Raw genomic sequence first — 14,552 nt, forward strand, 5'->3', positions numbered from 1 at the left:
CTCAAAATTTCCTCTACAATAAAATTATAGAAATGGTCTCAGTTGCCAAATGTACTTTATTTTATTAAACTAGGACAATTCATCAGTAAATGAGGCAAATTTATATCTCCAATTCTTTCTGATTGAAGGTTGGTACTCACTTTGGAAATTAAGAAAACAAAAGGGAAATTGCTCATTACCAGTAGGACCAGAAAGTTCAACAAAGGAACTTATTATATCCAATAAAGCAGTTGAAATTTAGAAACATTGAAACTCCAGGATATAAATAGAGGGATTAAGTTCTTTCATGATTTGATTGCAGTATCACAATTTCTAGCTATTAGGTATTAAGCCTGCAATCATAGACACTTGTTGAAAAATGGTTCTTTTATGGCTTCCCTCTGAAAAATACATTTAGAGCTCCCTTTATGTCTTTGTTCCTGAGGCTGTAGATGAAGGGGTTCAGCATGGGGGTGACCACTGTGTACATCACTGAGGCCACTGAACTTGTGTGGGTGCTCTGGGGAGCAGCAGAGCTAAGGTACACTCCTAGGCTTGTACAATAAAATAAGGAGACAACCGAGAGGTGAGAAGCACAGGTGGAAAATGCTTTATACTTGCTGTGAGCTGATGAGATCCCACGTATAGAGGAAACTATCTTGAAATAAGAGTAAAGGACTCCAACCAGGGGAGCAACCCCCAGCAATATAGCTGCAAAATACAACATCATGTTATTAAGAAAGGTGTCAGAACAGGCAAGTTGGATCATCTGATTGAGTTCACAGAAAAAGTGGGGGATTTGGAAATGTGTACAGAAGGACAGTCGCAACACCATTAAGGTTTGTAACAAAGAATGCAAGGCACTCATGATCCAGGATACCAGTAGTAGTAGTGAACAGAGCTGAGGGTTCATGATGACCATGTAGTGCAGGGGGTAGCAGATGGCCATGTAGCGATCATAGGCCATCACAGTCAGGAGGAAATTGTCTATACCTGCAAAAAGTATGAAAAAGTACATCTGTATGATGCAGCTCTCATAAGTTATGACTTTTCTTTGTGTTTGTATATTTACCAGCATCTTTGGGATGGTGGTACAGGTGAAACAGATGTCTACAAAGGACAGATTGGCAAGGAAGAAGTACATGGGGGTGTGGAGGTGAGAGTCAGAGCTGACAGCCAGGATGAGGAGCAGGTTCCCAAGTATGGTGACCAGGTACATGGACAGGAACAGCCCAAAGAGGAAGGGCTGCAATTTTGGTTCCTCTGAAAATCCCAGAAGGAGAAATTCTGGAATTCGTGTATCATTCTCTAGTTCCATGTAGTGGACAAGACTACCAAAATAAGAGAAAAACATGACACAATCATGCATTACTAACCTGGAAGATACATTATTGTTAATATTTTGCATCAAGAAGTTAATTTTTATGTTTGTTTATAGAACGTGATAAAAACACTAAGTACCAGGAATAGAAGGAAACTGTCTCAACATAAAGCCATTTATGAAAAACCCACAGCAAGCATGATACTTAATAGAGAGGGTGAACATTTTTCTTGTACAACCAGGAACACAAAATGAATGTCTGATTTCACAACTTCTACTCAACATAACACTGGAAGTTCTAGCCAGAACAATTAAAGAAAGTAAAAGAAATAAAAGGCAAAAAAACTGGAAAGGAAGAGATCATTATGTATGCAGACTGTGTGATATTATGGGTAGAAAATCCTAAAGATGTCATACAAGCACTAATAGGACTAATAAGTTAATTCAGCCAAGTAACTGCATACGAAGGCAACCATCAAATAATCAGTTGCATTTCTACATACAGTGAATAATATGAATAGGAAATAAAATAATTACAGGTATGTGACATCCAAAACAATAAGACTATCACCTCACACCAGTCAGAATGGCTAGTATAAATGACAAGAAGTAATAAGTGTTATTGAGGATATGGAGAAAGGGGAAACTTTGTGCATGGTTGGTAGAAATGCAAACTGGTACAGTTACTGTGGAAAAAGTATGGATGTTTCTAAAAAATTAAAAAAACAAATATCACATTATCAAGTAATTCCACTCCCCAAAGAAGACAAAAACACTAAATTGAAAATATATATGTACCCCACATTTATTGCAACATTGTTTACAATAGCCAAGACATGGAAATAGCCCAAGTGTCCATCAATAGATAAATGGATAAGATTTTTTTGTGTACATATATATACAATGCAATATTACTCAGTCATAAAAAAGAATGAGGTCTTGCCATTTGCAACAACATAGGTGGATCTAGAGGATGCTATAGTAAGTGAAATAGGTCAGCGAGAGACAAATACCATATGACATCACTTATATGCGGAATCTAAAAACAGAACAATTGAACAAACAAACAGAAAAATAGACACTTAAATTCAGAGAGCAAACTGATATTTGCCAGAAGGGTATTTTTCAGGGTAGAGAAAGGGTATCAACAGGTACAAATGATATTTTGCCATTTGCAAAAACATGGGTGAATCTAGAGTGAAAGAAGTGAAAGAAGTCACTCAGAGAAAGACAAATGCCATATGTATGTATTCATATATGGAATTTAAGAAAGAAAACAAATGAACAACAACAAAAAAATAAAAAAACAAAAACCCATACTCTTCAAAATGGAGAATAAACTGATGGTTGCCAGGGGAGGTGGGTTGGGAGATGAGTGAAATTGGTGAAGGGGATTAAAAGTAGACTTATTCACAATGAACACTGAGTAATGTATACAATTGTCTAATCACTATATTGTAAGTCTGAAACTAATATAACACTGCATGTCAGTTATACAGAAATTAAAAATAAAAATTTAAAAATACAAAGAATCTGCCTAAAGTCCTTAAAATTACCAAAAACTCTCCAAAAAAAAAAAAACCAAATAAAATATACAGGCAAAATCATCCTTATTAACACAAGAAACTGAGAAGAAAGAAGTTACATATTAACTAATAGAATTTAAAACATTTTTTAAAATTTTTATTTATTCATGAGAGACGGAAAGAGAGAGAGAGGGAGAGGCAGAGACACAGGCAGAGGGAGAAGCAGGCTCCATGCAGGGAGCCTGATATGGGACTCGATCCTGGGTCTCTAGGATCAAACCCTAGGCTGAAGGGGCGCTAAATCGCTGGGCCACCAGGGCTGCCCAATTTAAAACATATTTTTATGGCCAAAATCTCTCTATAGAATTCAATAGAGAAACAAGGATCTGTAAAAATCCTTTGAAATGCTGATAGCTATAGAAAGGGGGCATAGAATATATGGGCATATGATAATAATGGCCAAATAAAAATAGTGACCAAATATACTAATTTTGCTCAAACTCACAAATCATTTATGAAAACAACAAAAAACCCCTTTCCACAGCCACCAGCCTGTCAAAAAACTTAAAAAGCTGTCATACTAATTGGGTTTGGAACTTTTAACCAGGCAGCAGAGTGGTACTCTTTAATTTTCATTGCAGAAATGTGATGTGCTATATAAAATTTGGGGAAAATAATCCAAAAACAGTTAGAAGTATTAAAAATATAGATATGCCTTATCTCAGAGTTTCTCAATCTCAGCACTATTGACATTCTGGCCCAGATTAATCTCTGTGCTGGGGTTTGTCCTGGGCATTGTAGGATGTTTACAGCATCCCTGGCCTCCAGTGACACCTCCCCTATCTGACAGGCTAATATGTCTCTGGACATTGCTCAATGTCCTTGGAAGACAAAATAGCTCCTGGTGGAGAACCAGTATTTTAACTCGATCTCAAAATATTTTTGTATAATTGATATAACAGCAATTTGATGAGAAAGAACATGAAAAATTCTCAAAGGGGTAAATGACGCAGCCACACTGAAATATTATGCAATCATTGAAATAATACATTAGCATTATATTAGATGATGGAGGCAAGTCTGTAAGGTATTGCTGAGGGAAATAAGCTATTAAAAAATTGGATCAGAGCATTAAAAGCATGTATAATGTGCATAAGATTCTATTATGAATTTGTATAAAAGTAAATGAATAGTGCATAAGAATTTATTTATGAATTTGTATAATAGTGTGCCTGGTGGCTCAGTTGGTGAAGCATCTGCCTTTGGCTCAGGTGATGATCCAGGGGTCAGAGTTCAGGGATCCAGCCCAGTATCTGGCTCTCTGCTCAGTGGGGAGCCTGATTCTCCCTCTCCTTCTGCCCCTCCACTCCTCTTGTGCTCTCTCTCTCTCTCTCACTTTCTGTCTCTCTCTCTCAATAAATAAAACATTTTTTAAAAAAGAATGTATGACAATGGAATATTGCCATTAGAAACGACAAATACCCACTATTTGCTTCAACGTGGATGGACCTGGAGGGTATTATGCTGAGTGAAGCAAGTCAATCAGAGAAGGACAAACATATGGTCTCATTAATTTGGGGAATATAAAAAATAGTGAAAGGGAATAAAGGGGAAAGGAGAGAAAATGAGTGGGAAATATCAGTGAGAGTGACAGAACATGAGAGACATCTAACTCTGGGAAACGAACAAGGGGTGGTGGAAAGGGAGGTGGGCGGGGGGTTGGGGTGACTGGGTTATGGGCACTGAGGGGGGCACTTGATGGATGCGTACTGGGTGTTATGCTATATGTTGGCAAATCAAACTCCAATTAAAAATATATACAAAAAATTTTAAAAAGAATGTATGAATATTTGTGTGTGCATAATATAGAAACATACCTTTTTTTTGAGAGAGAGAGAGAAAGAAAGAGCACAGAAGCTAGGTAGGGGAGTGATAGAAGGAGAGGCAGAGAGAGAAATGCAAGCAGGCTCTTCAATCAGCCCAGAGCCCAACTCAAGGTTCCATCTCATGACCCTGAGATCATGATCATGACCCTGAGCTGAAATCAAGAGTCAGATGCTCAATGAACTGAACCCCTCAGGTGCCCCAATGAATGTTAAGTTTTAAAAGAAGCTAAGAGCCTATGGAACAAAGGAGAGCAGTAGGAGTGAGACTAAGCTTAAGTATGGAGCTATCTCAAAAACAGACTGAAACACAATGACAATCTCAAACCAAATTTATAGAGAGGCATAAAATAGTATTAATGTAATAACATCACATGGATCACTAATTCAAGATTAAAGTGCTAAAGACTTGGAAATGGGGACTGGCTGGCTCAGTTGGTAGAGCATGTGGCTCCTGTTTTTGGGCATGTGACTTTGAGCCCCACCCTGGATGTGCAGATTACTTTAAAAAAAAACATAAAATTTGGAAGTAAAAGAATATAACAAAAAAAAGCGGGTAGGAAGCATTATCAAAAGTGATGCTTTCACGTCAAATAGAAATATATGAATTCATATTTGTTTAGAAAGAAAAGGTGAGGGATCCCTGGGTGGCGCAGCGGTTTGGCACCTGCCTTTGGCCCAGGGCGCGATCCTGGAGATCCGGGATCGAATCCCACATCGGGCTTCCGGTGCATGGAGCCTGCTTCTCCCTCTGCCTATGTCTCTGCCTCTCTCTCTTTCTCTCTCTGTGACTATCATAAATAAATAAAAATTAAAAAAAAATTTAGAAAGAAAAGGTGAATGTTAGTCAAACAATAAAGAAGAATATCTTCCAAATGATGCTGGCAGGTGACGTGACTTTGAGAAATAGATGGAATCATGAGAGGCCAAAAGGTTTAATAAGAAATAACAGAAATCTGAAGACAGATTGGAAGTATGTATAAAAGGTGATACTTTATACATTAATCCAAATGATGCAGAAGAACTTTCTACACTTAAGCAAGAGAGAGAAGGAAAATATGACCAAATGATAAATTTGAGCACGCAAAATATATTAACTTTCCTACTACCCTGTGATACATCTACATGTACATAAAGGAACTGAACATCAAACAGCAAAGTTGGTGGAAAACTCCAATTCTTATGTTTGAAAAAAATGCAATCAACAACAGGAATTTAAACACTCCAACCCCACCAAACAAAAACACACAACTGGTGCAATTTGCAACAGAGAAAGAAAACATCTAAGAAATCTACAAATATACTAATGCTCACTAATAAAGAAATAATCATAAAGAACTTATTAAACTCAACAGGAAAGAAACAAACAATCCAATCATGAAATGGGCAAAAGACATGAACAGAAATCTCACAGAGGAAGACATAGACATGGCCAACATGCACATGAGAAAATGCTCCGCATCACTTGCCATCAGGGAAATACAAATCAACACCGCAATGAGATACCACCTCACACCAGTGAGAATGGGGAAAATTAACAAGGCAGGAAACCACAAATGTTGGAGAGGATGTGGAGAAAAGGGAACCCTCTTGCACTGTTGGTGGGAATGTGAACTGGTGCAGCCACTCTGGAAAACTGTGTGGAGGTTCCTCAAAGAGTTAAAAATAGATCTGCCCTACGACCCAGCAATTGCACTGTTGGAGATTTACCCCAAAGATTCAGATGCAATGAAACGCCGGGACACCTGCACCCGGATATTTCTAGCAGCAATGTCCACAATAGCCAAACTGTGGAAGGAGCCTTGGTGTCCATCGAAAGATGAATGGAAAAAAAAAGAAAGATGAATGGATAAAGAAGATGTGGTTTATGTATACAATGGAGTATTACTCAGCCATTAGAAACGACAAATACCCACCATTTGCTTCAACGTGGATGGAACTGGACGGTATTATGCTGAGTGAAGTAAGTCAATCGGAGAAGGACAGTGTATGTTCTCATTCATTTTGGGAATATAAATAATAGTGAAAGGGAATATAAGGGAAGGGAGAAGAAATGTGTGGGAAATATCAGAAAGGGAGACAGAACATAAAGACTCCTAACTCTGGGAAATGAACTAGGGGTGGTGGAAGGGGAGGACGGTGGAGGGGTGGGGGTGAATGGGTGACGGGCACTGAGGGGGGGGCACTTGACGGGATGAGCACTGGGTGTTATTCTGTATGTTGGTAAATTGAACACCAATAAAAAATAAATTTATTAAAAAAAAGAAATAATCACAATGCAAGACTTTTATAGTCTATCCCTTTTTACCTTACGTATTTTTTTTAAAAAAAATTGATTGGAATACCCAGCATGAAAAATGACACTGTGAATGTATGTCTCATGATCGATTGATCTGGATCTTTCTCATCAATATGGGAACATACTTGAATTTTCCCTGGCTTAAAAGAATAAAAGTAATGCCCTCCCTTGACTGCATATCCCTTGTAGCTATACTATAAATCTCTACTCCCCTTCATTGCAAAGATTCTTGGACTCGTGTTGTATTTTATTGGGACCACTTTGTGCCACTTATCACCGCTTTTCCTTCAGCACTAGTTAATCCTCAACAATTTCCCCTGCATGGTTGATTTCAATGTTTACTATTCTTTTGAGGATCATAAATATATTATTTACTCGAGCAAGCCAACAACTGCAGTGATGTCCCGGTGCTGGGCTAGGCTGGACTGATTCTTAGGTGGCTTCAGGTAAACATTCTCACCCTTCTATTCTCTCTGGCTCTTTCCTATACTGCCTGCTGAGTTTTCAGACTTACCTGCATGGGGATCTCTGTGTGGAAGTCTGTATTCCTCCCTCAATGATTGATGATGGTTACTGAAGCTCTGTTTTCCAACAATCCAGCAGGAGTCTCCTAGCTAGACTTAGGACTCCAGAAGAAATACCCATGTCCCATTCTGCCCAAGGTTGTACCTGCTGAGGGACAACAGCAGAAGAGATATATACCGCTTCCCATTTGCTTCTTAGGCATATTTCCATCCTGTTTTTCCAACCCCTGGGCACATTATCTCCCATGGGAAATTTCTCTGGACAGATGAACTTTTTTCCTGCAGTTTCCTGCCCCAGGAGAGCAGCTTACAAGTCAGGTGAATCCAGTTCTTATTGTCCCCTGAACTCACCTGCCTCCCACAGAACTAACCTCCTACCACCTTATCCCAACACTGAGTTAATAATTTCCCCAAATCTAAGAGTGACGAGCTTTACTTTATGAGGCTCCTTGGGTCTCCCAAGCATTGACTCATGGTGGGAACAGCACTGGTATCTCCAGAAGATTGCTACTCCCCGCTTCAACAGGTGAAGAACTATATTCCTTTGGCATAAAACGATGAGTACTATGGTCCTTGACTTCCATGACACTTTTGCCAAAACAATTAAGAGTTCAATGCTTTAAGATAAAGTAAGAGTTGTTGTTTTGTCTAAATTTATAAAATATTTGGGTAATTAAAAGGTATATAGTTAGATATAGAGCTTCAGGTTCACTGGATGAAAAAGTTCTGGAGATAGATAGTGGTCCCAGCTGCACAACAATATGAATGTATTTACTCCTGCTGAGTTGTGCACTTAATATTGGTTAAGGGACACCTTGGTGGCTAAGTCAATCTAGCCTCTGACTCCTGATCTCAACTCAGGTCTTGATCTCCATGAAAAAGGTCATGAATTCAAGCCCTGCTTTGGGCTCCCTGTTGGGCATGAAGACTACGTAAAAATAAAAAAAAAATAAAAATTTAAAAAAATAAATGGTTAAGAGGTGGGTGAAGGAGATCATTGGGATTGAAGAGCTCACTTGCCATGATGAGCGCCAGGTGATGTATGGAAGTGTTGAATCACTAAACTCTACACCTGAAACAACTATTATGCTGTATGTTATCTAACTGGAATTTAAATAAAAAGTTTAAAAAAGAACACACTTAATAAGTACTAAGAAATGTCTAGAGCTGTTGAATCATATATTGTACTCCTGAAACTAATAAAACACCATATGTTAAATATATTTTAACAAATTTTTAAAAGCAAAAATAAGGAATAATTTTCAAAAAGACAAAAGGATAAAAAGATTAGCTATTATTGTCCAGGTGGGACTCAGGTAATCATAATGGTCCTCCAAATGTTGACAAGGGAGACAAAAGAGTTGGTGTCAGAGAGATTTTGAAAATCATACCCTGGTGGCTCTGAAGGTAGAGGCAGAGCCACGAACCCAGGAATGCAGGGAGCCAGCAAGAGAGACTGGAATTGGAAGGAAATCGATTCTTCCTTGAGCTTCTAGACATTAAACACTGCAGACGTGTTGCTATTAGCAGTATGAAGCTCCTTTCAAGCTTCTGACTTCATAACCATAAGAGCATTACATGTTTGTTTTAAGCAACTAATGTGGGGGATATTTTGTATCAGCAGAAGGAATCTCATATGGACATAGTCAATAAAATTATTTGGGGAAACTGAGTTTAAGCCTCTCAATTCATTCATCAGCTTCCTTTGGATAAGAGAAATTTATATTAAAAGCCCACAGTAGATAGAAAGGAAATTTTAAATCGATGTGGTTACATTATGCCCTATCAGCTCACACAGTGAATTCCTTGTGGCATAAATGTGTGATCTGACTCTGAGGCCTTAAAGACAGTGCAGGATAGGAACTCATGATCAAAATTAAGGTCACTCATTGTAATTTGCATCTTTGTCTGTATTTCTGCATCCTTTTATTTCACATAAATTCAAAATTTCATTCTTTTTTAGTGCTATCCTCTTCAGCTTCCTCAAGATTCATATCAACATAAAAGATGAAATCTTTTTTTATTTATTTTTTATTTTTTTATTTTTGTAAATTTATTTTTATTGGTGTTCAATTTGCCAACATATAGAATAACACCCAGTGCTCATCCCATTAAGTGCCCCCCTCAGTGCCCATCACTCAGTCACCCCCACCCCCCGCCCACCTTCCCTTCCCCCACCCCTAGTTCAAAAAGATGAAATCATAAATGCATCTGAGGATGTACACATGTGAGTGAGCTTATTTGAAAGTAAATAGACACATAACATCTTGTGCCCTCTTTAATGCCCATCACCCTGTTACCCTATCCCCCTATCCTCCTCCCTCCAGCAACCATCAGTTTGTTTCCTAGAGTTAAGAGTATGTCATGGTTTTTTCTCCCTCTCTGAATTTAAATTAAAAAAAAAGAAAGTAAGTGTCTGCAAACACACACATATACAAGAAACGACCATTACCCTCAAGTGTTTTCTTTAAGGTAAAAAGGAACTTCTGCACATTTTATTCATTCCCAAAAATGTCCATATAAGTTGTTTAGAATCCCACGTTGAACTTCTGCACATTTTATTCATTTCCAAAAATGTCCATATAAGTTGTTTAGAAGCCTACGTTGCCTTCAGAAATAAGGAGTGTGAGGCTCAGGATTCTTAAAGGTTTAGTAACAAGTTAACAAAGGAGTTAAAACTTATGTACAGATTTAAATTATACACAATAGAAACTTGCACTGTGTACTCTTCATTTTCATATAGGCCCTTTAATTCACCGAAGAGTACCCTTGACATATGTAGGTTATTGGGTGTAATTATACTCCAATGATTTATTCTGTGGAAATAATCTAATGGTGCCTGGATACAGGTAGGATCCAGAACAAAGGTAGCTCATTCTCACTTAAAGGGGTGTGAGATGCCACTTTTAATGGGGAAGAAAGTCAAGAATTAATATGGATGTATCAACAATGGAATTAAATTTAAATAATTCATGATAAGCCATTTTTTTCTATGGATAGAAGATTAATCTACATATGGAAATGTAACAATAAGAGCATACATGCTGGCTGAGACAGAAGAGCATGACAGCCACACACAGCACCATCGTTCACCCTTAGAAAAACTATGTAGAGATTCTGACTCAACTCCAGATCCATGAGAAGCCCAGCAGAGATCAGAAACACTCCCTGGCATGTAATTCCATTTGATTATAAAAGGTATTGTGATACCACTTTTGCCAAGGACAGTCTGTTATACAGCAAGAGCTGACTGATGCAATAATCCGAGTGAACAGAGATGAGGCAGTTAGAACATGTGCTGCATGATCTGACTTTAAGAAGAGCAGTCATGATCATTCTGTGATTCAAGTTTATTTCTGATGACTTTATGAACAAGTGACTATATGTGGGCTCCCTGCCAGGTAACTGGGAGAGTTTGAAGCACATGCATGTTTCTGCAGAAACACTGGTGAACCTAAACCACAGGAATGGCAGTACTTCCAACTCTCCAGTGAAGCATCCTCTGATCATACAGGTGGAAGAGATTTGAGGGCAGGAAGAAGGTATGAAATGGGTGATGATGATACTGTTCATTTGCCATTCCTTAGCATTTGTAACAAGTATTGGGAAAGGGGAGTTAATTCATGTAACAATAGAGAGAGTCATATTAGGAGGTACAGGTGGAAGTTTCGAGTAGAAAGGGGAAGGTAACTTGGTGATAAAACATATTAGACACTAAACAATCCTTCACATCAATGAATAAATCCCCTCAGTTGTGGACACAAATTATCTATGCTTCAATAAATAGATGCACAGCATGAAAGAAAAATTTGGATAGTACTAAAACCAGAGGCTTGAAATGTTGCACTGTTATAATTATTAAATATTTTTATTTTTAATGCCAGTATAATTAATATCAGTGTTATACTAGTTTCAGTGACTCAGCAATTCTATACATTACACACTCGTCATCATAAGTGTACTTTCTTTAAATTAAGATTGTATTTATTAAAAAAAAGATTGTATTTATTTATTTATTTGAGTGAGAGAGAGCATGGGGAGGGGAAGATGGAGAGAGAGGATCTGAAGCTGACTCCTTACTTAAGAGGAGCCTGATATTGGGCTTGATCTCACAGCCCTGATATTATGACCTGAGCCAAAACCAAAAGTCAGATGACAAACCAACTGAGCCCCCCAGAATCCTCTTGATAAGTGTACTTTAATTCCCTTCACCTATTTCATCCACCCCCTCCACCCACCTGCCCTCTGGTAACCACCACTTTGTTCTCCATAATGAGGAGTCCGACTTTTTGTTTGCCTCTTTTTCTTTGTTTGTTTTGTTTTGTTTCTTAAATCCCATATGTGAGTGAAATGATATGGTATTTGTCTTTCTCTGACTGACTTATTTCACTTAGTACTATACCTTCTAGATCCATCCATGTTGTAAATGGCTTCATCAAAATAAAAGTTCCTGCACAGCCAAAGAAACAGTTAACAAAACAAAAAGACAACCTACCTAATGGGAGAAGAAGATATTTTCAAATGATATATCCAATAAGGAGTTAATATCCAAAATACTTAAAGAACCTATATAAGTTAACACCAAAAAATAATTCAATTTTAAAATGGCCAGAAGACATATACAGATATTTCTCCAAAGGAGACATCCAGATGACCAACAGATATATGAAAAGATGCTCAACAGCACTCATCAACAGGGACATGCAAATCTAAATCACAATTAGATATCATCTCATATCTGTCAGAATGGCTAATGTCTATATAATGGGAAACAACAGATGTTGCTGAAGATGTGGAGAAAGGGGAACTCTCTATGACTGTTTGTGAGAATGCAAACTGATGCAGCCACTCAGAAAACAGTGTGAAGGTTACACACACACACACACACACACACACACACACACACACACAAAATAGAAAGACCCTGTGATCCAGGGATTCCACTCCTGGGTATTTATCCAAAGAAAATGCATTGTCATATTTGAGGTGATCTCTGACACTAAGATCATATCAGGTCAATCTATTTATTCATATTTGTCTTCCATGTAGACTCTATATGTGTGCTAATCAGTGTTTGCCCGTAGCTATTGTAGGCATTCTGGACACCGAGGTGAATAACAGAATGAAACAAGGAGGCTAGTTACAAAACACAGTAGCATGTTTGTAGAGAAAGTGCCTGACATGAAGCTTTTGATTTCTGAAGCATCCATTTCAAGGACAATCATGTTGAATAAACACACTGTCTGGTGTGGAGCACTATTATCAGAGAAGCACTCAGGTTGCCTCAGCCATGAAGTACCTCTCTACAAAGCCCAGGATAACCAAGATACTGACACATGAATGACCTGATTTTCCTTTCTGTGCCAGAATTTCACTCTTATGTTTTGAACTTGTCAAAAAAGAGTGAACCAGGGAACCCTAGCCACTTGGTCCATGGACCCCAATAAAGGCATGGCTCCCAGTTGTGATTTGCCTTAAGTTAATTTCTTTGGTCCCATATCCATATAGACCCTTTGCTTTCTTTCTAGTCAGAAGAGATATCTTCCATCCACATTGGATGTGAATCAGCTATGCTAGTGCTCCAGATCCTATCCTCAGCCATGGTCCACTAGCTTTTCCCTTTCAACTGTATCATTGAAACTTAATTATTTATGATAAACTGTACCTACAAAAGTATATTGTTTGACACTTGTGGTGAACGCTGCATAACATAAAGAGTTGCAGGTTGAATTACTATGTTGAACATCTAAAACCAAGGTAATATCAGAAAGGGAGACAGAACGTAAAGACTGCTAACTCTGGGAAACGAACTAGGGGTGGTAGAAGGGGAGGAGGGCAGGGGGTGGGAGTGAATGGGTGACGGGCACTGGGGGTTATTCTGTATGTTAGTAAATTGAACACCAATAAAAAATAAATTAAAAAAAAATAAATAAAACCAAGGTAATATTTTGGAGAAACTCTACTTCAATAAGAAGAATTTTTAAAATAAAATATACAACTTGCTGCATTGAAGGTATCATACAAAATTTAGAAGCATATTCAGAATGATTCCATTTACCTGATTCCATGTCCAGAAAGTGTACAATAAGAACTACTTTGTTCTGTAACTTATTAAAATTTAATGCCCCTGAGCCTCAGTTTTCTTATTTCTGAAGATAACATGGGATAATTAAACTCATTTCAGAGGGCTACTGTGGGAATAAATAAATGTGTGGTCATATTTTGTATGTTCAAGAACAAGAAAATGTTCAATGGTGAAGAGTAAGATGTGTGTGTGTGTGTGTGTGTGTGTGTGTGTGTGTTTATGCACATTTTTCTTTCAGGTAAGCATAGGCATTCATATGCACACACACAGATTCATTATTAGGTGATCCCTTTCACATACAGGTAAATTTGGAGAAAGTGGGAGAGGATAAGAATTGAAAGAATGAACATTTGGATTAATGTGAAAGTCAAAGTATGTAATTATTTGGACACACAGATTTAAGATAGAACAAGTGGCCTTGATGATTAATTTTTCTACCTTAGTGACTGAAGTCAGTAGGTCTCATGGCATGGGAGATTTTTTTGTACCAGCTATTGGGGTGGACAACTCCAAAGTGACTTCAGATTGCTTTTTCTACCTAAAGTGGGATTTCAACACCAAATATCCTTACCCAAGAGAATATAAATAAATAAGATCCAAGGCTGAATTCATTGCCCTTGAACAGTGTTATTGGATAAATGTATTGGTTAGATTGTTATTGTGGTTGTAACAAATTACCATGCTGCTGCCTTAAAACAAACCAGTGTGTTTTCTGACAGTCCCTATTGTCCTTATTTTGGGTTATATTTTAATTAGAAATATAAATGCATTAAAATATCTGGAAGTCAGAAGTCTGAAATAGGCCTCCCTGGGCTAAAATCACTGTCTGCAGAGAAGAGTTCATTCTGCAGGTCTGGGGGGTGAATATGTTATTTTTCCTAATCCAGCTTTAGAGCCACCGATATTACTTGGCTCTTGTGCTCTCTCTTTATCTT

General features: G+C 37.9%; 1 protein-coding gene across 1 annotated transcript; it reads right to left on the reverse strand.

The window, feature by feature from the left end:
* Positions 1 to 367: 367 nt before the first annotated feature.
* LOC144289335 (olfactory receptor-like protein OLF4) lies at positions 368 to 1,348 on the reverse strand. Its single transcript, XM_077857487.1, has one exon. It carries the CDS (start codon positions 1,346 to 1,348, stop codon positions 368 to 370), a length of 981 nt encoding a protein of 326 aa, XP_077713613.1.
* Between the last annotated feature and the right edge of the window lie 13,204 nt (positions 1,349 to 14,552).

Source organism: Canis aureus, chromosome 19 (genome assembly GCF_053574225.1).
Source record: "Canis aureus isolate CA01 chromosome 19, VMU_Caureus_v.1.0, whole genome shotgun sequence".
Lineage (NCBI taxonomy): Eukaryota > Metazoa > Chordata > Mammalia > Carnivora > Canidae > Canis > Canis aureus.